Here is a 27,194-nt window from a genome sequence, read left to right as displayed (position 1 = left end):
TGATCTGAGAGGGGAGATAGGAAGGGCGGCTCTTAGGGGAGGGAGGCAAACGCAGAGGGAGAAGGGTAAAGCAATCAGGATGCCTGAAAAAATTGCAAGAAATTTATCTTTAAAAAACCCTATAATATACACAATTTTATACATATATAATATTAATGAACTCTTCTCACTGGGTTAATGGTGCTTCCTATAAGAGCCAAGGACCACCTTTTTAAAAAAAAACAAACCACAATACCCATGAGAATCCCTCTTTTGAATAGTTGGCTAGGGCTGTCCAGGAGACTCCCAAATCATACAGCCTATTGCTGCTGTCCTTGGTTGCTTCCCTGAGCAAGTCCTAATTGCTGAAGAAACCATGTACCTCAGGAACAGGTCCCAGAGACCCCTGAGCTGTGATGGGCCTGAGTGTCCTTTCCCTAGGGACAAGTTTCATAGCACCCGAAGGAAAGCATTATCTCCTCACGATTATCTTGAATTTATCAATCTGTCATCTCTAACGAAGGAATGACTCAAAGGGTATGACAGGACTTTGTCTAGTCCAAGTGGGCATGGGCATGCAAATGTTTCTTCATACAACAAAACTGTGCACAGTTGTACCTCCAAGTCATTAACACTCAAGTTTCCTATCCATAGAACTGACTAGGAGGAATAATGGAAGTGGAACTGGGGAGCTAGCTCAGCCAGTAAAGTGTTTGCCACCCAAGTATGAGGACATGAGTTCGATCCCCAGCTCCTCATAAAGAAGCAGAACATGGAGGTTTTTATAATCTCAGCCTGAGGAAATAAGAACAAAAGGATCCGTGGGGCAAATTGGCTAGACAGTCTAGTCTAGTGGTTCTTGACTTGTGGGTTGTGACCCTTTTAGAGGCTACATATTGGATATTCTGAGTATAAAATATTAACATTACTATTCATTATAGTAGCAAAGCTATAGTTATGAAGTAGCAACAAAATAACATTATAGTCAGGGATCACTACAACATAAGGAAAAGAGTCACAGCATTAAGGAGGCTGAGAAACACTGCTCTAGTCAAATTGGTGAGTTCTAGGTTTGAGAGGCTGAATTCCAAAAATCGAAATGAATAGCAGTAGAGAATACCCACTACAGAGTTCTGGCTGCCATGTGCATGACATACTCCACCACCCCACAAATCAAGTACAGGTAAAAGTGACAGAAAACGAGAAGTAAAGCAGTTTAATCCATGTTTTCTAGGTGGCTGAAATCCAAAGGATTTTTATAGAAAGAAAGTACTAAAAATTGGAAAATTAACTAACCCCTTCTTGGGACAGAACTGTGAAGGGTGGTGATTGTGTATGGTGGGTGACCAATCTAGTGCTGATCTCTGCCCACTGTGCGAGTGATTCTCTGGGAGTCACCACTGGTAATGGCAACCCCAGAGAGCAATGGCTGAAATCAGTGACACCAATTGAAAGGCCACAGTCTCCATTTACTGGGTTCTTAACCAAATGTGCTCAAGGCAGGGAAGAGAAAATGTCACCAGTTATATGAATTAATATGACACAGGGGGAAGGGCTGGTGCTAGACAAGAAGCGGTATGCTGGCCCTCCTGCACTTCAGGGCTGTATATCCCTGCTATAAGGCTGGCTGCAGAACAGATCTCAAATGACAGGCAGTAGTTTTGAGGCACATATACTCACCCCTCTGTTTGTTTTTGCTTTTAATTTTTTTCTGAATTTTAACCAGTCTGATTTATCACATTATAATAAAATACAACTACAAATAAGATTCACATTTACTCTTTATGCTTTGGCTTATTTGGCACACGGTGAACAGGAGGTACGAGCCATGGTAGCACAACAGGACCAGAGTGAAAGGGCCAACGTTTTCCCCAGCAGTGTGATGGCCTCCCAAACTGGACATCCCAACCAACCAATTCTCAAGGCCTCCCTGCCAAACTCACTTTGCTTGTTACTCAATCATCCCAGGCAAGACATTGCAAGACCAAACATACTACATTTGGTGTTCATTAGACAAAAGGAAATTCAAAGGATGCAAAGGATGAGATTTTTAGACTGGGTGGCATAAATTTAAAACAGTTCCTGGAAGTTACAGCACTGGGTGTTGACACTGACTGAACACTAACTTGGTAAGAACACAAACTAAGCACTCACTATAAGAACTCCTGAGGAACTCTGAAGCAGACATTAGGAATCATCCAGTTTACATTTCAAGCATAGACAGACCTCTGGCCAGGGCAGACTTGAGATAAGAAGTGTTATACATATATCCTGAGCCCCACAGAGCTAGAACTCTTGGGGGGTAAGGTCACCATCACAGGAGAGAGAACAGGATGAGACAGAGAGGCTAAAGCGCTTTCTACTTTGCCTTTCTTCTTCTGAAGTGAAAATCAAATTGTTCTTTAGGGAACTGCCCTTTAGTTTAAGTCATCTTAGGCAAAGTATAGCCAAGGGAAGGAAAACTTCTCCCTTCTCCAAGGGAAGGAGAATCAACCTTAGACTACCACTTGCTCCTTTAAGAGCGATAAGCATTAGACAACTGTTCAAAGACCTGGAATGGCCCAAGTAAAGAAGCCTACAGACACAGTCCAACGATTAGGTATGTACTTCATTTGTGATAATCATAATCTCAAGTTTAAAAGAAAATCACTAATTTGCAGGGCAGTGTGGGCAGAGGGATGGCCACACTAAAAGAGCTGAGAGGAGCCGACAGAAACAAAGAGCATCACACTCTCCATGACAATCTCTGTAACACAACTGTTTCTGCTCAAGAAATGAACTGCTATGCTTCTGACAATACCAGGTGATATACCAAATCAAATGACTGGATGACATCCTGACCTTCGCCATGGTTTCTACGAAACCTCTTATTTCTGAGCTATCTCATGTTCCCTTGAGGTTAAGCTTCTACCACTGAAACTTTAAATTTTAGAGCACATGTCTATGGCAGATCCTAAAGCTTAAATGCCTTTGACGGCAGATAGTTATTTAAGATGCATATAATACACAATGCCTAAGTAATTACTTAAAGATGTTTAAGATTTAATATTCTCAGTTGTTTACTTCATGGATGTTAGAGAAGGAAGAAGGAAATGTTTGGATATAAACTGAAGAATAGAGATAATAAATTTTTAAAAACTTTATTTTATGTATATGGGTGTTTTGTCTGCACATATGTCTATATAGCAAGTGCATGCCTGGTGCTCACGAAGGCCAGAAGAGGGTGTCAGATTTGCTGGGAATGTACTTAAAGGAGGTTATGACAAGTTATGCAGGTGCTGGGAACTCTCCTCTGGGAGAGCAGCCAGTATTCTTAACTGAACCATTGCTTCAAGCCTGTATTTTGCTTCCTTAAGAGATGGGGTCTTGCTATGTTGTCCTTTCTTGGGCTGACAGGACTTGAGTAGGTGGATTGCAGGCTAGTGACACTGCACAAAGCCTGAGTGTTTTTACATGTACTTTTTCTCCTCTTGGGTCTTCCTGTAATTACTATTCTGCACCAGCCTTTATTCAGGAACACCCGAGCCCACTGCTGAGGGGTGGTGTAAAGTGTGTAAGGATGTCATGGTGGGGTGAGCTAAGTAGATTCAAACTTGTTCTCACTTAGAAACAGTGGAAGACATAAACATAACTGAATGTACACATTCCCATGCAGACATATAGCTGAAGAGGCCTTACTAAACATCTATCAGTACTGCTACCAATTCCCTTGCTTCCAACACCGATGAGTTCTGTTTCATAGGCTGGCTTTCTTGGGAGACCCCTGCAAGCTCCGTTCCACCGGCTTATTTAAGCACCACTTCCTAGTCTGCACATGTGTTCTAAAGCCCAAACCAGGTCTTGTCATGTCTATCAGTGGATTTCTGCCAACTTCCCATTGCTTTACTCTCTACCCTTCAGCTCATCCCCCTGTGAGAGTGACTGCAGCTCTTCATTCGCCTTGTCTCCACTCTGTATTGAAAAGCACTGGTCCCGTGAGCTAACGGTTTTCAACCCATTTCCTCTCCTGGACTCTCAGGCTTTCGTAGATCTAGATCTAGCCTAACGTGGTTACTGATTACAGTCTAGGGAGACTCACTGCATGCAGGACGCAATGAATAACAAAATCAACTTGACTATGTAGCGAAAACGACTTTCCTAATGTATTTCCCAATGAAACTGAAAGGGGAAGAAAAAACACTTTTGACAGACAATCAGAAAGGTCAAGAAGGAGCTTTCAATGAAAATATACTCAATCAACCCAATAGAAGAAAGGAGTTTTAACTACAAGAAATATGGGAAATAAATTCAGGCATCTTATTGCACAGTAGGGTAAATATAGACCATTAAATATACTCATATTAAAAAGAGAGAGGAAAGACTTAGAGTATTTTCTAAAAGGAATCATGTTTGAGATGTATATGCTTACCCTATTTGAATATTATATAATGTACACATTTATCAAATAACTTCATGTAAAATATATAGTTTTCACACCTCAATTTACAGAATAAAAAACATATAAAACACTGTGAAAGGAGGCATTCTAAAGGCTAGACAGTGAGTGTGTAAGTCTTTGACAAAGCACACAGGTGCATGCCAGTGCACTGGGACGAAAGCAGAAGCACGTGATGATTTTAAAGCCAGCACAGGATCTCGATGTTAAGCCAGGACACAGAGATACTATACTAAGACACCAGTATCCAAGTCCGCTCACACAGGTATGTATGAAATACCAGTTTCACGACCGCTAATACCTGCCCCCTCTCACCTCCATACAGGCAGGCAGGCAGGCAGGCAGGCAGGCAGGCAGGCAGGCAGACAAGGATATATACAATCAATCTGCAGGAGGCTAATGCTACAACATCTAGTGTTAAACACTCTAGTTTGCACAGATGGCCCAGTTCTTAACATCAAAACATTAGTTCTCACGGTTACTTTCCTTAAATCTGGATCTCTTTACAAAAACGACACTGCCAGCTCTTCCTTATCAAGGTATCTTAAGCCAACCTAATAGGCAATGTAGTGTACACTGTTAAGCCATTTGTCAGTTTGCAATACACAGAACCTCCATATAATTAAAAAGTCAACTATAGTCACATTAACCAGGCAGCAAACCCCACAATTCTTCCACTGGAAAGATTAAAGGTTTTGTTGTTTATCTGGGGGGAGGGATAGTCTGCGCTGTAACCCACAGTAGTTTGAACTTGTGATCCACCTGCATCCAAATCTCTAGCCCTGTGGAGACTTACACCACCATGCCTGTGAGAAAACTCGTTTTGATTATTAAATGGACACTCCCACACACAGTTCTTAAGAGTGTTAGTTACACTACTACCTACTTAAAAACAAACAAACAAACAAACCCTAAATCCAAAGTATATGAAATTTTAGCCTTGAAAAGAGGTACATTTTTATATATTTAAATGTAGATGAAATTTATGTATGTGTGGTAGTCTGAATAAAAGTGGCCCCATAGGCTTTAAATGGAGTGGTACTACTTGAGACGGATTAAGAGGTGTGGCCTTGTTGGGGGGAAGTGTATCACTGGGCATAGGCTTTCAAAAGCCCAATCCAGTCCTACCATCTGTCTCACTCTCTTCCTGCTGCCTGCAAATCTAGATGTAGGACTCTGATACCTCTTTAGCACGTCTGCCTGCACGCCACCATGTTTCTTGCCACACAGATAATGGACTAAACCTCTGAAATTGCAACCAAGGCTCAATTAAATGCTTTAAAAATAAGAGTTGACATGGTAATAGTGTCTTTTCACAGCAATAGAACAGAGACAATATGCTTAATATTAAAAAAATTATTAGTTTATATGTACTTGCCTGAAATATGTATGTATGTGCACCCTGTGTGTACTTGGTGCCTTCAGGGGCCAAAAGAGGGCACTGGATCCCAAGACTGGAGTTAGAGATGTTTTGAGCTGCTATGTGGGTGCTAAAAATTGAACCCTGGTCCTCTAGAAGATCAGCCAGTACTCTGATAAGCTTTCTTTCTGGCTCTCTATATAATTTTAAACTATATTCTCCTACTTTGACACTGGTTATATTTTGATTTAGTTAAAACAAACAAGGAATGGTTGGTTTGATTAATTTTCCCTAAACAGGACCACAACATGCAGAAAAGCACTTTTTCAGGTTTCAGCTGTAGTCACTTAGGGTTAAAATAAGACTGTCCATGTCTCATTTTCAAAGCTTTAATGATCTTCACGAGACACAACAATCTGATTTTCTAAGTTTACAGTAAATTATGACACCTCCTAAGAATTTACTTTTAATTTTTTGGGCACTGGCATGTGCCCAGTAAGAACTAACTTGCCTTGGTGCTATTTTACATGAGTGTCTAATTTAGGCTCCACAGCAACTTCATATGCCAGGTACTACAGCCCTTTTTACAGAGGATGGAAACAGAGGCTTGGTAACTTATTAAAACCATATAGCAATAGAAGGGGCGGCTAGGACTTTAAAACTGGGCTGGCCCATCAAATTCTGTTTCTTTTTTTTTGTTTGTTTGGTTTTTTGTTTTGTTGTTTTGCTTTTCAAGACAGGGTTTCTCTGTGTAACCCTGGCTGTCCTGGAACTTGCTCTGTAGACCAGGCTGGCCTCAAACTCAGAAATTCACCTGTCTCTGCCTCCCAAGTGCTGGGATTAAAGGCGTGCGCCACCACTGCCCAGCTCAAATTCTGTTTCTTACACTTGGGATACCTCCACAGTTTGTCCTACCTAATTAGGTTTATCAGGCCTTTAGAAGGCTTCCATTTATAATCTTTGTTCTGCATCCAAGTTCTATGTTTTAATGAGAGTTATTGACTTCCTAAACTGATATGTTTTCTTGAATCAAGCAGATATTGAGATTTAGCTTAGCTGAATCTAATGGTAAAACCCTTCATTCTCATCTTAGATTGTGTGAATCATGCTGCTGTAGTATGGTAAGTGTACTGGCTTGGAACTGAGTTAAGGGCATGAACAAGGCTAAATCCCTTAAATTTCCCAGTAGTCACGTTTTCAAGAATGAAAGATCAGAATGGTACCAAGAGTCTCATTAATCAGTAAGTTAACCAAGCCTCTTGTGGTTGTGTAATTGTCTTACTTAACTGTACAAAACTACACACTTGAAAAATGGTTAAGAGGGGGCTGGACAGATGGTTCAACAGTTAAGAAGCATTAGCTGTTCTTTCAGAGGACCAGGGTTCAATCCCCATTACCCCAATGGTGGCTCTCAACTGTCTGTAATGCCGGTTCCAGGGGAGGATTTGACACCCCCCCACCCCCAGACAATACATGCAGTTAAAACATCACTGGACCAAAATGGAAGGAAGGAAGGGAGGGAGGGATGGAGGGGAGAGAGGGAGAAAGAAAAGAAAGAAAAAGAAAAAGAAAAAGAAAAAGAAAAAGAAAAAGAAAAAGAAAAAGAAAACAAGGATGGTTAAGAGCACTGACTGCTTTCCCAAAAGACCTTGGGTTCATTTCCCAGCTCCTACACAGCAGTTTAGAACCCTAACTCTAGTTTCAGAAGATTGGATGTCCTCTTCTGGCTTCTACAGCATCAGGCAGGCAAGTAATGAACAGACATACAGACAGAACCCCCACACACATAAATAAAATGGAAAAGAAAATAGATAGGATGACAAATTTCCCACATTTTGAGATAGTCTAATTTTGTAGTCCCAACCAGCTTTAAATTCATGATCCTCTTGTCTCCTAAGTACTGGAGTTGAAGACTATGCTACCACACCAGCTTAAACTTTTGAATTACAATTACAAGGGTAGTGGGGGTGAGAGCATGGGGTAGGGATGGGAGGATGAGGGCTCCTGCAAGACACTTTGAAAACAGAATATGCTTAAGTTTTACATGTATAAATTTTCATGGTGCTCTGGTTTAGGACTCAATTCTATATATTTTTAAGAAGTTAATTGACTAAAACTGAATATAAGCTATGAACCCACTCCCATCCCCGGTCTGTGTTATGTCTGAATATTAAAGGCAGAATTAACCAGCACCCAGCAGAGACACTGTAACAGCTTAGAATAAAAAGAGAATGCCTGATTATTCTTGCAACAGAACTGTCTCATTCACTTATAATACACAATAAACACATGTCTAATAAAACAGATGTCTAATTAGTCTATAAAGGGTTGCTACTTATTTCCCAATACTCAAACTAATTATTTGGCATGTAATTAAATTTTTGTACAAGATTCAAGGTTGAAAAAAAAAAAAAGAAAAGGCCTAAAAGCCTTTCAAGTATCTTCATCTCACAGATAAAAACACAAGTATATTTCTGGTAAAACTTGGTTGAATGTTTAAATGAAATAGTAATTGATAAGCACTATAAAATATTCTTAGATGCTTATAAAACTCTCAGACTCAGGATCTGAAACTCAGGGGCTTCCTTTAACTTACACAGATCAACTGAGGGCCGAGTTACGGGATGCAAAGGCTCACCGCTCTGCCACAAGCCCAGACCCAACCAGTACAGAGTTCTCGCATTTGCTGACTTTCTGGATCCTATGTGAACACGGATCAAACAGTGGCTTACGCTGTGGTACACTTTCTTTTTTCTTCACATTTTTTGCCGTCTATGACTCACTATTTTCTAAAATTAACTGTCTATTTTAGCTATAAATGCTATCTGAAGTTCACACTGTCCACTCCATTCAAGCACACACTACAGGAAATGCAACAGCCTGTAAGCTGAGTAACAATTCTGTTACAGTGCTTACCTTGGAAGCAAATAATGATGTGGACTCTGACTATATAACAAGAGCAATTATCTACTGTGCCTCACTCATTACACGATCTGGAATTACATGACCTAAGCATGTTTTTATATTTGAAAATGAATGTTTGGAGAATAAAATTCAGTCTTGAAGAGAATACAGCTTGGGATACGCCACACACTGCTTCCACTGCATTTCCCTATGCAACTCCTGCTCTGCTCTCACAGTTTCTCTGCTTTCTGAACTTGTTAAGACACCAGGATCCCAAACTAACCCTCAAATATAAGCATAATCAAAGAAATGCTGGTTTAAGAGAAAGCTTTAAAACTTGGGCCACCGTAGTTCAAAAGCCAAACGCAAGCTTGAAGACAGGCTACTGAAGCACAAGTTTACACATGAGCTGTCTGAAGTCTTGTCACATTGACTGGGCCACCAGTTTACAGTGGGTAGTAGCAAGAAATGACAAGAAACAAGCCCTGAAATGTATGAATAGTTTCCAGAAGAATATTCTACAAACACGTAAGTGAACAGGAAAAATGAAGCCAATAGACATCTGTATTACCAACCAGAAACCTTAGTTTCACAAACGGACTGAAAAGACATAGCTATGTAGCCAATCTGTCTCAGACCAAATAAATAAATAAATAAATAAATAAATAAATAAATAATCAATTGTAGACAATATCATCTATGAATGTAAAATTTTTGCTTATATCAACATGAGGTTGAAAAAAAGCTTCCTAGAACATTCCGCTCATACTTCTCATCTTTAGGACTGATAACTCAGCTCTTCTAACTGCTTTACAACAAGACCACTTTATAGCATACGGCTTTACAACCCCAGCTTCCAAACACCACAGCATGTTCAGGAGCAGCCTCCCAACAATCAGAAGTACTGTGACAACCTTCACCAGTTGACAAGGATGCTTTACTATTTGTGCCTCAAGAGCAAACACAAGTTATCAAGTATTTGTGTTATGGTAACCAATCCTACTAAGTAGTTTTACTTTATGAAAAACTGACTTTTAAGCAGAAGATGGCATTGTGAAACCTTGGTTAGCTGAAAAGATTAATTTTAAGTAAACAATTCAATAAAATAAATATACAGTCCAGGGATAGTATCAAGTCAGTAAGTGCTTGAGGGGCAGGGTAGTATTTGCATTAGGATAACCTAGACTTCTGCAGCCGCATTTCTAGTGATCTAAATAAAAGGTTTCATCTGAACAGAGTCACAGACTTTGACTGCCATGTGCACCTCATCGTACTTTACCCTTTCTGTAAACTGTTTAAAAGCACTAAAATCTTAAGCAGCAGAAACCAAACTTTAAAAACAGGTTTTCACAACAAAATTTATTAGAAGAATAGTGGTTTTTAAAGTCTAGCATCCAGTGAGAACTACCATACACAACATTACAGCTGGGAATGTTTCTCCAAAATGTCATGGTCAAATAATACAATGGAACCATTAAGTCTTACACATGCACAAAAGAAGTAGTGCTTCTGACATACAATGCAAAAAAAGAAAAAATTAAAAAAAAAAAAGGAAGGGGAACCACATGGATTAAAATTTAAGTACTCATCACATACATTAAGACACAGCTTATTTTAGTCCAGTCAAAATCAGAACTGCATTAAAAAATTTAATGTAGTGCAATCAAACCCAAAAACTTATTGTGATCATAAGTGCTCTACTACATAAACAAATGATTATAGCAAGAACAAAAAGTTCAAATCACACAGTACAAAAAATCTGTAAATAAATATTAACTACAGTACAAGAGAAATATTAAATTATACAATTCCGTCAAACTGTAAACAGTATATTGAAATGAGGTCCATAGAGTTCTGGGGGTTCCTGTTTTGTTGCATGACACTGAACATCTAGAAATCTGAAAAATGCCATTTTCCATGTCTTCAAAGGCTATGGGTTTTAGAGTTTCTTTTGGATGTAAGATATCAAATAGTAAAGCAGAGGGGTGAGTTATTTTGTTAACCACAGGTAGCACTGTGGAAAACAAGTGTTTAGAAGGCAAGTCCCCATCGGAAGGAACTTGCCACTGAGGTCTCTGAGGCTGTGAAGTACACTGAGATAAAACTTCCTGCTGTATGCAGACCTAGACCTCTGCTCTTTTTTTTTTTTGACATTTTACATACTTCATGTTAAAATACCAACTTTGGCAGATTCACTACTGATAAACTCAAAGCACTTATGGCCCAATGGTTCCATCACAGTGGCCAGTGCACAGATTCTCTGAAGACATTGCATAAATAGAATGTAGAGGTCAGACACCCGAGGACCAGTGCTTGAATTTAGTAGTAGTTATGATGAAAAACAAGAGCCACATCAAGGAGGGACTGCCTCTGTTACAGTTTACAGAGGCAGCTGGGAATGTCACTTATGTTCATTGTGCTGGCTACTAGTGGCATTTAAAAATATATAGTCTAAGTGTATGTGTGGTGGCTATACATGTATGCATGTTTAAAAAAATACACTGTTAACAGGAACCCCCATGTTATCTGCTCAGTAGTTATAACTGAATCTATAGAATGCCACTATAAGAGTGTGAGGCACCGTGTGCTGGAAAGATACGCAGCTTTAAAATCTGTTTGGCTGAGTTATACCTGGATACCTGAACTGAGTTTTTAAGTTGACATTCATCAAAGATGTGCTACCAGCACGTTGAAATAAAGCAAAACAGAAAAATACAAGTCACTGTTAGGTTTAAGAGTAGCATCAAAGTACCTGAATTGAGTGAGGAAAGTGTGAAAACTGTCCCTGAGGGTTTTTCAACAGTGTGTACAAGTTGATTTTCTAAGAACATTAGCTTTATTTAACAGTGTGGACTGATAAAATACCAATGTCTGACAGTTTAAAGTGGAGGTCATAGAGAATTATACGCAGACACTCCATGTAGTTTATGCATTTTCCCCCAAAGCAGCAACAAGCCACTATTAAGTATACATCCCATCAGAACACGCACACGTGGGAGTCGGATAAAGGTTTCTTCTGCTTTTTTTTTCCTGACAGCACAGCATATCAATATCCAATGACTATCTTTCCTAGATATCAGAATGTAACTAATTTTGACTATCAATATAGGATTAGACTTTTAATCAAACACTTCACTATTACATACTAAGATTTCTTAAACTCACTAATGCTGGTAATACTAACCTAGTTAACCAACCCCCCCTTGGTTTTAGAAATATACCCTTCCACAACTTAAAACCATTAAGATCCGTTATCAGTCCTCTGATGTAAAAAGCATGTCAGTGAATTAGTATTAAAAATTTACACAGTAAAAAGGCTTGAATTTCAGCCAAAGATTCTAAATACTGCTCATTCCCTGAAGACTTAAAAGGGAGAGAATCTCTACCCATTTCCTTAGTGATTTACATTTCTAAAATGGTCTGTTAACATGTTTCATTTGGGGAATTTCCCCCTTGCTTCCTCTCAGATTCCAAATTCCTAAGCCAGAAGTGCTTAAATGAACCGGGGAAAGTGAGGCAACTACTTAGAAGTACTAGAAAGATACAAAATGCTATTGTCCTTTGTTAAAATAACATTTATATAAATGTGATTTGACCCCATATCACGTAGCTACGGTTTTTAAAATAATCATCCTAAAACTTACAGTATCTAAGACTCTGAAGGTAAATTAAGACTTTAGTGTTTTAACAGAAAAGTGCTGACTTATCCCTTTTCTAGAACTTTAGGAGTTTGGGGAAGTGCTTTCCTAACAGTAGTGAGGTTTGCTATCTATATACCCTTCCATCAAGCAGGAAAGTCACTGGATGAAAGACTCAGGAGTGTAGCACTGGTTGTTTATCAAATAGGAACCATTCTGTTCATTCTGTGGGGGTAAAAATATTCTAGACTGAAATTCTATTTGGCTACTGAATGTTAAAAATCCCTGCTCTACTGTGTCAGTGTCCTGTGTCCAACCTACTCCCAACCCCCCACCCCCACCCCTTACACACTATCCACTGAGAATCTAATCTCCAAAGAGATTTAAAAATTTATGTTTTCAGGACATACCTGAGAAAGGGTGCAATTATGCAGAACAAGGAACCCAAGACTGCACTAATACTGGTTATAGGTTCACAAACTGTTTTTCAAGACAAATCTAAGTTTAAGAGGTATGAATCTTCAAATGTCTCACTGCTTTAGATTATTTATTTGGTATGTGTGTAGGGTCATTTCCAGTGTTGAAAATATCTTGAGTCTGTTCAATGACAGTTCAAGGAGTAAAGAGTTCATTTTCACATTCAAACAATAAAGGTTAAATATTATGAATATTTGCTACATCCAATAAATCTATGGTTTACTAAAAGTGCTTGCTTTTCATGCTTTTTTATAGATACAGCTCTAAATGAACTGGAAATCTTAAAATTACCTCCCAAATAATTGTAAAATTAACTCTTGTTTACTGTCTGCCAAATAAACATTAGATTTAATTCTCATTCTTAAAAAAAATGTAAAAAATTTTCCTATCAAATGCACATGATCAGATTTTAATACAGTGTCTTGAGACTCACTCTTAGTTCATTTAACACAGCCGGGGCAGTTGATCTTTATCCTTCTCTCTGAAGTTTATACCTGTCCATCCTATGTTCTACCCCCTGCTCCACAGTCCTTTGTAACACAACACCCAGGCACAGTGTTACTGCCATAGGTTACTGCTAAGGTTTGTTTCTCTAGACGGTGAGTGTATGAACTAGAGTGAAAGAGGCATGGAGAGCATCTCCTCCATTTTCCCTTATCATCATGTTTACAAATCAAGTCTCAAGAACAGAATTATTCTAAAATAAAGAGTATGGAGGTCTGTATGCCTTGTACCACAAGTATGTGTGTATATGTGTATGTGTGTATATGTGTATGTGTGTGCATATGTATTTTTCAGTAGATTTTAAAAAAAAACAACCAACCAAAAAAAATTATATAGTTCAATAGTCTCCTAAATGGACTATTCGGCTAAAACCATCAAGGTCTGAATAATACTGGATTGACCAGCATACTAATGAAAATTCTAATGGAAAGGGAATGAGAAAAATGATCTGTGATATCTTCTACCTTCCTCAAGGCCAACATTTAACCTATAACTTTTGATTAGCTAGTAGAATATCAAGTGGCCATCCAACCTATTGTCATATTCTATCACCAATGACAGCAACCTGAATAAATACAAGAATGGAGATGTGAAAATTTGGTTAAATAAACAATTACAGACTCAGAAATTTGCTTCAAAATGAAAGCTACTTGGATGTAATAGTTGTTAATGTAACACTAATTGTCATACATACATATGCTTTGACAGCTCAAAATAATTTCAGGTTCTGACACTGACCTGACAATTTGTTTTATGAAAATAACCAAATAAATCTAAGCTTCACCATCAGGGGCAATAAAATGTAAAAGGATCAGAAAGGCTTAGAACCAGGTCTGGCAACATGTGCTTACTTAGGGTAGGCAGGGAGCAAACTAGCAGCTCAGAGGCTGCCTAATGACAGAAGGGAGTTAGGATACGGGTTGTAGCAGGTAGTCATTTTAAGTCTGACTTAAGAGTTCTCTCCAGAAAATTGGGAACCAAACACCTCCTTGTGCCACATAACATTTGCTATCTGATCCCATACAGCTCATATTACAGCTAAGATAAAACACTGGGGAACAGAAATGCCAACTGGTTGAGGTAATGATTTATATAAGATAACCAGAGTTCTAAAGCACTTCAATGTTGTAAAGTAAAACTGTACCAAATAAAGCTAATACACACTTCACACCTCTGAGCTTGCTCACCAGAACTGAACAGTAGTTAACTCACATAAGGACCTTACTATTACACAAAGCCTTGCTCATATTCATGATCTGCTGTAGCAAAGTTTTATCAAGCAACATCTAAACTTCAGAAGAACAACAAACTTATATTAAAAAGTACTATACACAAATATAAATATTTTTTCCTGAAAGAGAGAACTTGTCCTTCATGGTACTTGGGGAGCAGAATAAAAGTGTATAGCTCAACACAATACAATTCAGTCATTTGAAAACCTACTGAACAAAGTAAAATAATACACTATATTGGATCATGCCTGCTGATTCTGCTCTTTCAGAAATAAGAATGCTAATAATAAAATACCATCCCAACTATATCTCACCTAGAACTGTTTAGAGTTTTTTGATTTCACAGTACTGTAGCTTATCTACTGCATGATGTCAATGTTCTCTTACTAAAAAGCAAGGATTTATTATAAATATATTATTTCCTACTATTAATTCAAATAATGTTATGTAATTTGAATAATGCCATCATTCGTCTTACTGGAAAATATGAGAAAAACGGCTTTTGTGACAGGCAGTTATGAACTATACTTTCTCATACCATAAAAATGGTCAACTGTTGTCTGGGCCATGCAAAACTCTGATTAGCAGAAATTAAGCATGCAAGTAGACCAATCTCCATCACACATTTTATGAGGACATCTCCAAACTAGAATATCTACACTGAAAGTGCCATATAGCATAGTGGCAAATCAAGAGAGAAATCAAATATTAAGGGATCACTGTGGTATGAAGACTGACAGCCACCTCCAAGAAATATGCAGTATAATGGAACTCTGAACACAAAGTTTAACATTAAAAGTGCACCTGAATATTACAAACTAACTTTACAAACCTACAATAAGGTAAAATATATATCTTTTGAAATATTCAGCAGCTTTTGTAATTTTTTTTTAGTTTTTTTTTGAGAGGCTCATGAATTTTAAAAGGGGCCACTATCTAATTTCAACCATGCTTCACAAAACGATAATGGCTATTTTATATTGCAGTTACCAATGTAATGCAATTAGTGCTTTAAAACAATCTATACTCAAACAAAATAACACAACAGCAAAAAGAAAGAAAGGAAAAAAGAGAGAGAAGGAAAGAGAGAAACCAGCCAACCAACCAACCTTTGGAGAAAATATGCTTATTCAAAAGCTTCTTGGAAAAGAAAATTTACCTGAATATCAAGTCATGACTGATCTCAAGTGTAATGTTAAAAAGCTTCACAGACATGAATATTACAATCTTCAGGTCTCAGGACTTTAATCTGAGAAGTTTAGAGTTTGGTTTGTTTTTAAAATTCACTTTCTAACCAAAACAAATAATAGAAGTACTCAATTTTCACTATTTACAACTCAGCCTACAGTCTGAAATGACACAATACAAGTTCTCTTATTTAAACTGCAGCATTAAAGGGTAGGCACACCATTCTTCTGCTGCTCGATTGTCATCCACTGAAACACACATAGAAAATAGTTATGTTAGTAAAATGGTCACTCCCATTACACTACAATGACAAAAGTTACATAACTCAACTCATACACCACTACAAACTACCACAAGGATTAAACCTCTCTGAAGAGTAAAAGTACAAAAGTTCAACCTTTAGGGCCAGATTCTTTTTTTAGATGGGCCTTTAATGATGTCTTTCTGAGAGGGAATAAAAGCACGAATTAACTTCTCAAAGGATCTTTTTGCAGCAATTCTGGGCTACTGCGTATCCCAAGCATTGCACAAAAAGGAAACATGCCTGCAATGAACTGTGTGCTAACAAACTGAGAGGGAACAAAGGAGGTTTTCCTTCATAAGCTTAGCCTTTTGCTTTCAGCAAACCTCACACAACTTCCTTCAACTGCAGATGAAAATCATGCATCTCATACTGTGTTTTTATTGCAACTTCCAGCTAGGCTAGGAAATATTGCAGTTACATTAATATTACCAAACTCTTTGTTGAAACTAAAAAAGCCAAGAAACAGGCAGTCATCCACTGATTAAATTGCTTTTCAAAATAACCAAATCAAAAGAGGAATCCACACCCAACCTATGTCAAAAATGAGTAGTGCCTTAATTTTAACAGCAGCAATGGTGTGCCTAACCTTTGAACACATAGGTTGCAAGTAAAATCTATCTTTTACCTAATTGAATTAATGGGTTCAAAGTTTTCAGTCAGGAATTTTTGCCTGCGGACTATATGGACACATCCCTGCAATTTCTCAAGTTGTTAGTACTCTCCTGAAATCACCAATTTTAACCTAAGGAGCACTGGCTGCTTATTTTATTTTACTCAGACATGGCAATGATTTGGGTATTTGGCTAAGCATTTAGAAGGGCCTAATCTCCTTTCTCAGAAGACTAGCATATAGGGTTTAAGTGGTGTGGATTTTGCTTTGCATAAAATAGTCATTTTAATCTGATCATTGTAAAGATTACATTCCACTGGCTTTACTTATCAGGAATTCTTGCAATTATCTGTCAAAAACAAATCTTCCAAACTTAAATCACTGCAACTTCATGTGCCCATCTCAAACAAAGCGTAAGACGTTCTTCAAGGAGTGCTTACAGAAACATGATCAGAAAGGGCCTGAAATGTGTGCTAAACAACCAGAAAAGGCCAGGAAGGGGATATTATGTAGGATGCCATAAGAGTAAGAGGGAGCAGGGGTGAGGTGGGGGGAGGGGGGAGTTCAGCTAAACAAAATGAACTAAAATCTAAAATCCATCCTCTCCCAATCTTGTAGCAGTATCTGAATTAGTTAAACAGAAACTCCAGTGAGCTAAACTACCAACTGAACTATTAACAGAATCAACATGCAACCTAATCATATTAGGTTACCTTGGGATTGTGATTTTTCTTCTTAACAAAACCATAGATCCTTCATCTATATAGAAATTATCAAGGCTGAAAAGCGTAAGCAGCATTTTAGCTGCACCATATTACTAATGCACATTGCTCTCTGTGCTCTGACTCCCAGGAAGCACAGCTTAGATTCCTTAGAACTAATGGCTGAAACAATACTCAGTTGTTGGTTAATATATGATCACTTCTATAAAACCACTGAAAAGTATAAAGAAACTGAAGCTTGCTAAAATGAGGCATCCTCTATTGTTTATGAAATGTACCCTGACTGCTCCTGAGTAAGAAGGGAGCGCGTCCTCCATGAGATAAGGCTATAATCTCACTTGTTGGTGAGAGTAAATTCTACCCTTAGAAAATCTCAAATGAAATTACAGCAAAGGTAGTGTTCCAAGCAATGAACTGAAACATTTTGAAGGTAGTGTGTGCACATCTCCACGCCTTGCCTCTGGGTGAGCACTAAGACATTGCTAATTTAGTAGATAAATTTAATAATGAAAAGAAAATAATAAAGCATAATTATAAATGACCCAAATATTTATCAAGTAACCAAATATCTTAAAGTCAAAGGTTCATTTTTTTTTTTTTTAGTTTAACCCTTCAATTAGTTGAATGATGTAAGAAAAATGTTTTGTAAGATGGCTTTTCAATTTGTAACGATAACGCTCCCAATATGACAGAGGTGAATTCCAAACGGGGGTTTTTCCCCTTCTCCTTATTTTTTTTTTAAAGTAAAGGCAAACATAAGTTAAGAAACAGAGAGAGAGAAAGAAAGAAAGAGAAAGAGAGAGAGAGAGAGAGAGAGAATGAATGAATGAATGAATGAATGAATGAATGAATGAATATAAAGGAAAGCATGCAGGCTCTACAGGCAAGGAGTCCACTTCCATGTATCTGGTCTTTGTGAGGTAACTCAATTCTCTGTGTAGAGAAACATGCAAAAGGCCAAACAATATTCCGAGCCATACTGCACATGGAAATTTAAAATATGCAAATTCAGAATGCACCTTTCACCTCTGTGCACAAGTCAATGCAAAACCTGCAAAGAAGCAAGTGTCACAGTAATGAAGTCAGGTGCAGCAGGGACAGCTAACAATGATGCAGTAGTGCTCACCCAGTTTGTACAGTAATTGGCACTCTACAATATTCCTACTCAGTTTTTGATTCGTTTGCACTTTGTGCTGCCTCTCCCTGGGGATCTAATTCAATCTTTACAGAAACATCTGACCCCTCCGCCCTCATTAACTTCATCTTTTTCTTTGGAGGGTTTTTCAAAGTGCCCAGCCTCTCCTTTACTTTGTACTCCAGTGTACTGTGGGGAATCCCGTAAATACTCTGAGCTTTGGAAACACTCATTTTTCCACTCATAACCACCGAGATGGCTTCCTCCAGTATCTCACTGTTGTACTGTCTGTAACGCCCTCTCTTCTTCCGAGGCTGCTTGGAGCCAGGGTCTCCTTCTTGATCCGATGTGGGATATGGCTGTCCAGAGGTAGACTGCTCAGCATCTGAGCCCCAAGAATCAGGTCCAGCATCTAACATGCTTTTTCTATTTTGTTTTGGAAGAATAGCCCTTAATTTTTTACTAAGCGCGCTCTCCGTTTGTGAACCCATTACCAAAGAGCTATAGCTATATTGATCACCAGTGCGAGACTCCCAAGAAAGATCCATTCCTCGAACTTGTGGTATCTTTAAATCTACAGGAGATGAATGGCTCATGTCCCTTTTTCCATCTTGTTTTGTTTGATGTGCCATTTTTGGAAAGGCAGAGTTTTCTGCAAGAAAAGGCAGGTCACTGATGTTGCTGAGTGCACCATTTCCCCTGAACTTCATACGGTTGAGGTTGAATTCATAATGAGGTTTTGCCCAAGAGGCTTCCCTGGATAATATTAAGTGCTGTCCATGATTCTGTAATCCAGATGGACCAAGGCTGGCAGCTGTGGACAATTGGTTTCTGCTCAGTAGTTCTTCACTAATCTGCAGGGATCGAGCCAGTGGAACTTTGAGTGAGGTGGAGTGTCCAAAACCTTCCCTGGTTCCATCCTGTAAGCTTCTTGGAGGTACCCCATCACCACTCCGAAGTCCATCTGGGCGGTACTGGCTGGGTCTCCCAGGTCGCCTAATTGGATGGAAGGAAACTGATGTGAGCAGGACTTGCACAGGAAGGGAGGGGCGGGTGAGGGGACCACTCCTTTATTAGAAGGCCTTGCTTGGGTAACATCACTTTGTGTTATTTATTTATTTTTCTCTAAAATTAAAAAAAAAACACATGGTCTCAGCAGTTAGTTTAAAAACTTGATCACAAAAAGAAAAAAAGGGAAAAAAAGGAAAAATCAAAACAAAACAAACAAAAAAGAAACCCACGAGTTTTTTTTTTTTTTTTTTTTTTTTTGGGCAAAGAAAAATTAAACCTGTTGGCAGTCTCTGGTTGGGTTCACAAATTTTCGGAGAAAAAGTTTCGCGCAACTGTTTGAAAATAGCACCTTAACCATTAATTACAAAGTAATCATTAGTGTCTCCATTATCTATACAGAATTGTTGACCAATGTGACGTTACCACTAAACAAGCACAGTAATAAAAGAGTAAGCCAAATTATTTCTTTAATGCAATGCATCCAACATCCATAACAACTATCTAAGAAGCTGGCAGCATTCACACTGGTGACACCCAGATGATGACTCATGTAACCCCCACAGACAAGTTCATGTTTATCTTTAAAACGTAAACAACTCCAAGTGACATTTCCTGTATGCTTGGGAAAAGCTTAGATATGGCAACCAGTCCCGAGGAATCAAGACCTGCTGCACTGTAACTTACCACACTTCTTCATTAAAATCCTATTGGTTGTAGGCGGAGACACAGATACCACAATTCCTCCAGGTAACTTTTTATTTTCCCCAAAATTTTGTTAAGTTATACTCAGAGTCATATAACCAGAAGTATAAATAACTTGGTAGCCAATCTTCTTTAAGAAAACTCTTTCTCCTTAAAATATATGCTTATGTTGAAATAATGTTTGAAGTCAGTTACTTATAAAGTTACTCATAAGATTTTGCTGTTGTTTTGGGGTACTGTGTATATCAGATGTCTTCCTTCCTTGGTCATTTTGTCCTTTTTTTTCTTCCTGGTGTATGGGGGAGACTTTTTTCTTAGTGAACCTGGAGCCCATAGATTTGATAGGCAGGATGACCAAGGACCACCAGGGATCCTCTGTCTCTGCCCACTCCACCCGCTATGGGATTATAGACATAGTTGGTAGCCCTGCCACCTGTGGGTCATGGGAATCCAGACAAAGGTCTTCATGCATGTGTGGCAGACTCTTCAGCAGCTGAGCCATCTCCCCAGACCCTAATTCATAGAGTTTTAATTTTTATAAGAGAAAGGTTATTGATCTTAAGAATGGCAGCTGGCAAAGCATTCCCAAGAGAATTGATTCTATCAGTCAGGCCCAAAAGTGTAATTTTACACAAATAAATGATAAACTATATTCCCCCAGATTTTACAGAGACTATTGCCACCATTAACACAGTAACACTGAATACTCAACTGAAAGACGGGCAGTACTGCTGATAGATTTATCTTCCATAAAACAAAACCAAGTAGAAAACATTTTCCATTCAGAGGAAGGCACACAGAAGTTATGATCTGGCAGCCATGTTGAAGGTGAATCTTAAACATGGGACTCATTTATGTAAACTAAAGGGACCCAAGTAACTTGGGATCATGCTGGCTTATACTTAATATATACACAATAAAATCCTGAGAAGAGTTTATATTTAACCATGAGAAAACAGGTTAATATTTTTAAGCTTGATAGTGTGGGAAGGGAGGAAAGCAATGGGATTTAGGGGAAAATAAAGGGAACCTTTTAAAGAAGTCAGTAAAAGAACCCCTCAATTTGAAGATAATTAAGATCAGGATGGAAAGAATTAGTCCATTTAGTGCCCATTTATTCCTTTAGTGTCTAAAAACCTCCCCATATCAACAGTCTTAGAAAGTTAAAGGAATACACTATTAACAAATTTAAACTCAAAATAATCTTTTGTATCAAGATGATGTTGCAGGTTTCTAATATGGTGCTAAATATTTATTAATATCTGCTTTATCAAAATGGTTACTAGATACATGTCATGAGAATTAGGTAATTCTTACACTATAAAGTAACTGGTCACAGAACCCACTGTGGGGTTAAGAGTTATCAAACTGAGTATATAATGTTTGACAGCATAAAATGGTCATTCATCTACCTACAATATTCTATTAAAAACAAAAAAAAACCCCACAATTATATTTTCTGAACTGCCATGGAATTAAAACTGCAGTTCAAATCGACAGTCAATAAAGCCAAAAACCAAACCCAAGCAAACAAAAATAAACACATATAACACACATCTTACTAGGGATACCAAATGGAACACCAGAGCCCACTTTTGATTCAACAACTTGAACACAAATTCTACGATCCTCATGTTTACACACTGTAATTGTGCAGCACAGATTCCACACTCCAAAACACTGACGAAAGGCCCCAAGATTTGTTCTCGTGACACTCATGAATTTTTCTACATGTACTAAACTGGCAAGATTAATCGACACTCCCCAATTTTAGACTGCAAAAATACACTTCTCCTTGATGGACTGAGCCATTTTATGAACGACTCACCTGTAAGACTGTTAATCTAAATGGTAAGTTATTAAAATACTCAAGGAAATTGGCTGATTAGCCTTTGATGAGTTATCTATATAAAACTGTGGAAGTCTATAAATGCTTTCCCTTACCCGGTCCCTTGAGTACTGGAGCAGCCTGGAGAATGGCTCAGGGAAGTGCTGCTAGCACATGGGCTTTTCTTAGTAGATAAATCAAGTACACCGTCTGTAGAGACACAAAAAAATACCTGAGAACTTAAGAACCAAAACAAATGTGAACCAGATATACTATAAATTAGGAAATAAGCCTAAGCAATATTTATTACATTAAAGTATTAAATTCAAAATAATCAAAGTAGATTTCTCCCAAAGAAACATAAATTTAGCAAAGCATATTGTAATGTTTTACATGTAATATACATGCATTTCTCAGGGCAAAATTTCTTGTCAACAGGGCAAAAGAAAGGTAAAACATTTTAGAAGATGCTAAGATATATTGAGACATTAGAAACACCAGTTATAGAGCATGAGTTCTATACTAGAATTATTATACTTCATTTCCTAATCCTCTATTCAAGTGTATGAATATAAATTCCCCAAGATCTATCTATTTGAAACTTCAAAGCACATGAAACTTTAATGTGGAAAATTTATAATCAGAAATTTGTTTTTAAATGATTTAATTACACTTCATGTATATAAAACATAATCTGAAGGATAATTTGTTTGTATTTTAACTATTCTTTGATATTGAAATATGTATACTTGAATTAAGTCTCTTAAGGTCCTGAAAATTCAAATTTCAATTGTTAAATTTTGTTTAAGAAAAGGGTTTTTTAAAAAATTAAAATATTTTAAAAATAGTGTTCCAATTTAGTGGGAAACATCTTAGTGTTATAAAAGCATGGAAGTATAGCCCAAAAATGAGATGAATCACAATTTGTGTTATTAATGTGTAAAATTAAAGATGTTCTTGTTTTCAAAGTTAATTTCCCTTTATAGACAGCTATACTTGACAATTTTCAAAGCTTCCATTCCATAGAGTGAAGAAAGATAACTCAGAGCTTCTGATTTGATTTCTAATTGGGCAGCAGGAAGGTCTTGGTGTCTATGGCAAAAATAAATCTGGATAGGATCTACTTACTTACAATGTACATCTGAGGACACTGCAACTTCCCATATCTGGGTGTTACAAGTAAATATGCAGCTAAACATGTAAAATTAAAGACCTAGCTTCATATAGTTTTGTTTTTAGAAGTCATTAAAACATCTATAAACCCAATTGTTGTTTAAAGAACCAAACAGCAGCCTATTAGATATCTAATACACAACTGGAGATCTAAGAAGTAAATGCTTAGAATCTTTCTAACCCAAGACAATCACACTATAAACTATCCTCCATTGCTAACACTACACACACACCTCTACATTGCTACTCTTTTATAAATCTGAAGCTTTTGATACACTATCTACAGCCAAGAGATTTTTAGTGAAAAATGTCATTTTGTAGTAAAAACAACAACAACAACAAAAACAAAATCCTCAATAAAACTGCAAAATGCTGGGCAGTGGTAGCACAGGCCTATAATCCCAGCCTGGTCTACAGAGTGAGTTCCAACAGCCTGGGCTACACAGAGAAACCCTGTCTCCAAAACAAAGAATCAAACAAACAAACAAACAAACAAAACAAGAAGATATAACTTTGTAAATACAGTAACCAAAGGTGCACTGTCAGTGTCAACAGAGAGAAGGGTAGGAGGCCTCCAGTATGCAAAAAGGGAGAAAGCATACTCAAATACATCTTTATACATGGGGACATCTTCATACATTGCTTGAAATAAGAAAAAGGTTCTTTTGAAGAAATTATTTTTAAAAATTTAGTTCTTTCATCAAAATTTATTTCTTACCAATAATCCCATACATAGCATACATTTCCTGCTATTCTTAAGTTTTGAAGACAATAGTCATTCCCTAAGACACCACCAATTATAATCACTTGTAGAAGTTCAAAAGTGCCTCGGTTGCAAAAATGCTGACAGCACTTTGTGAGAACACAAAGCAGCAGGGACTTAATCTGTTTAAAATACACTTCAGAGACTCAAGAAACATCTGAACAAAATTCATAACCTCTTAATGCTTCCACTGACTTGGATTCTCAGTAATACTTATCTTCAAGTTATTTCCTTAACTTAGTACATGTATATATAGTATATCCAACAACTTAAGCAATATTGTCTTTTATTTATAATATGATTTACTTTAAACATAGGTCTCATTATGTAGCCCTTGATGGCCTAGTAGACGAGGCTGGTCTTAGAGATCTGCCTGCCTGTGCCTCCCAAAAGCTGGGTTTAAAGGTGTGCATCACTGCACCTGGCCTAATACTCTTTTGAAATTACAATACATATTTTTACTTATCTCATTTGTAGAGTATAACTTCCATGCGAAGAATGTTTCTCAGATAAATGCTAATTAATAGTAGAATGTTGAGGATACATGGAGAAACGCCTTTTTATAGTTTTAAGAATCTGATATATCATTTTAGAAAGTCAAACAGCTTTATACTGCCCTCAGGTTAATTTAAAGTTTAGTTATTACTCCCTAACTTTCCTGTATGGAAAAGTATCTATTTTCCTGTATCTATCACGACTGCCATGTACTAATGTACTTCCCTATCACTTAATAGTCAGAACAATTTAAGAAAGACATGATTTTTATTTTTAAGAGACAAGCCTCGCTACATTGCCCAGGTTGGCCTTGACCCCAAGTGATCCACCTGCCTCAGCCCATGCAGTTGGGACACACAAGAGCATATAATCATGACCAGCTAGAATCACATTCCTTTCTATCCTATTCTTATTGTTGGTTCCCTACTTATTATACTTTTCTTCCCCAAATTAAAGTCTTCTGACTGGGTAGAGAAGACCATGACGAAAACCATACCTTGTTCGCTAGGTTCTGACTGAGACTTTCTGACAGTAAGGTCCAGAGGTGAGTCTTGGTCAGCCATGAGCAGTTTGCTGAGCACGGGGTTCTGAGTAGTTGCAGCCGTGGGAGAGGTGGTGACTGGAGATGCTTTCGGCAGGCTTTGGTTCTTTGTGCTATTGGGCTGGCTGGGGTCCTGAGTAGAGCTATTTTTTGAGGTATATTCAGCAGCAAATTGTTGGATCATTCGCTGCATGATCTCACGGGCCACTAAGGGAATATTGGGGTCGGAGACCCAGGGACTGTCTGTAAACAAAGATTTATTTACTTTTAAAGTGGGACAATAAACTAAGGAAAAGAAAAAAAGACAGCTTTCAAGAAAACATAAAATTTAGTTTTCCTTAAAAATCTAGTATCCTAACAACTGCATTCATTCCTCATTTGATTTATAGTCTTAACTGGTAAGCAATCATAGATACTGAAAATAAAATGTTCGTGTATTTCTAAACAATTTACCCACTAGGATTACAAAATTAAATAAGGGGTATCGAATGCTATTTTATGGGTAAAATCACTTACCTGATATGGAAATTCCTAAGCCTTCTCTTAGCAAACAGTTACTGTGACCATGTGTAGAAAACGTCAAGTTTTCCCTTGATTTCCCCTTAACAACTCCTTATATTCCTCAAGTACCGGTTACTGAATCTATGACTGCTTGATTACTTCTTGTTAATGAGTAAAGGAATAGCAAGACATGAAAAACATTTATGGAAATGAAAAACATTTAACTTTAGGATCCAGGATTTAATTTCAAGATCCATGTAAAGACAGATTGCTGGGTACTATCCCCAGAGTTTCAGATTGAGCATCTTGAGGGTGGCCTTGAGAAATGGTGTCAGCTACTATTGGTTTGTGAATCACAGTTTTAAAATTCATAGCTAGGAGTTTAAACACCACATTTCAAAAGCTGAAACCCACAAATTTTCCGTGAGTTCTTTAAGTATAACCTGCCAACCTTTAGAGTACAACTAGGAAATTGATACAATAAACACCTAAGTAATCAACATCTAGACAATGTTCATTCAAAAGAAAACACAGGAAAATTGACTCTCTCAGAACTGCGAAGGATCGTCAAGTTAAAATAGGGTTAGGACGAAAGGAAAAAGATCTGTGTAAACCTGTTATCTTCACATTTCTATAATTACCTAGAGACTGCATCTGTTGATTCCTATATCCCTAATCTTGTCCGGTGTAAAGTGTGTTCAATTTATTTGAGTAATAAATACAACAATCAAATCAATTACCAACTAATACCTTTAAAACAAGAGAAATGTGACCTAAACTTGTACAGGTAATTACTAATAAAACTTCTTTATAATTCTGCTCCTGACCTTAATATTCATTGGTACATTTAATTTCCATGGCCTCTTCAAGGCCTTTACAAGAGTTCTCAAAGGGCTATAGTTTCTTTATTTGTTAAAATTAGCTAGAAAAAGCAAATAAATGTTCATAATAATTTGGAAATGTAACCCTACATTTCCTCTATAAATACAGACTCGGTGTTGCAATCAGTTTTTTTTTAAAGATATTTAATAAAGAGAAAGATTTGTACAACCAATTGCAATGTTTATCATGTTTTAATAAAATTTGAGCCATAGAGTGCCTTTTAAAATACTTTTATCCACTCAGTTTTCATGTGTGTGCCTGTGCTGGTGTCATGTTATATTTGGAGGTCAGAGGACAACCTGCAGGAGTCAATTTTCTCCTTTCATCATGAGAGTCCTGGGGATTCAACCTGGGTTGTCAGGCTCAACAGCAAATGCACCCTTACCCATCTAGGCAGCCTTTCTGACTCTCATTTAATGTGTGTGAGTACCTGCATATGTGCGTGTTAAATGGACATTAATATTAATATAAATATAAATTTGTATAATCTCAATTACTACCCATGCCTGGTGCTTGTGTAGGTCAGAGAAAGCACCAGGTCTCCTGGAATTGGCATTACAAGTATTTGTGAGTGGCTACGAATATGCCAAGGTCTAAGCACACATCCTCTGCAGAAGCAGCCAGTGCTCTTAACTGCTAAGCCCTTTCTCTCCAGCCCCTCCCCTACACTGGTAATCTTATTTGTTTGTTTGTTTTTGGAAACAAGAGTTTCACTATTTAGCCTTGGTTGGCCTGTAATTCATTATGTAGACCAAGCTGGTTTGGAATTAAGTGATCTTCCTACTTATACCACCCAGAATTCAAGGCATG

General features: G+C 37.6%; 1 protein-coding gene across 2 annotated transcripts in view; it reads right to left on the bottom strand.

Moving 5' to 3' along the window:
* The window catches only part of Lcor (ligand dependent nuclear receptor corepressor), a 99,862-nt gene that overhangs the window by 9,981 nt on the left and 62,687 nt on the right, over positions 1 to 27,194 (bottom strand). The window contains exons 6-8 of one of the 2 annotated variants that reach the window (XM_028773819.1): positions 24,957 to 25,244; positions 22,146 to 22,239; positions 18,505 to 19,484 (exon numbers count right to left, since the gene is read on the bottom strand). In XM_028773819.1, the coding sequence (XP_028629652.1) occupies positions 18,515 to 19,484; positions 22,146 to 22,239; positions 24,957 to 25,194 (1,302 nt within the window). In that variant the 5' untranslated portion in view covers positions 25,195 to 25,244 and the 3' untranslated portion in view covers positions 18,505 to 18,514. Of the gene's footprint in view, positions 1 to 18,504; positions 19,485 to 22,145; positions 22,240 to 24,956; positions 25,245 to 27,194 lie in introns of those variants that run through there. The other variant, XM_028773828.1, reaches the window with a different exon arrangement.

This window comes from Grammomys surdaster, unplaced genomic scaffold (genome assembly GCF_004785775.1).
Source record: "Grammomys surdaster isolate TR1022 unplaced genomic scaffold, NIH_TR_1.0 66, whole genome shotgun sequence".
Lineage (NCBI taxonomy): Eukaryota > Metazoa > Chordata > Mammalia > Rodentia > Muridae > Grammomys > Grammomys surdaster.
Note: the sequence above shows the minus strand (reverse complement) of the source record. Positions and strands in the feature narration are given on the sequence as shown.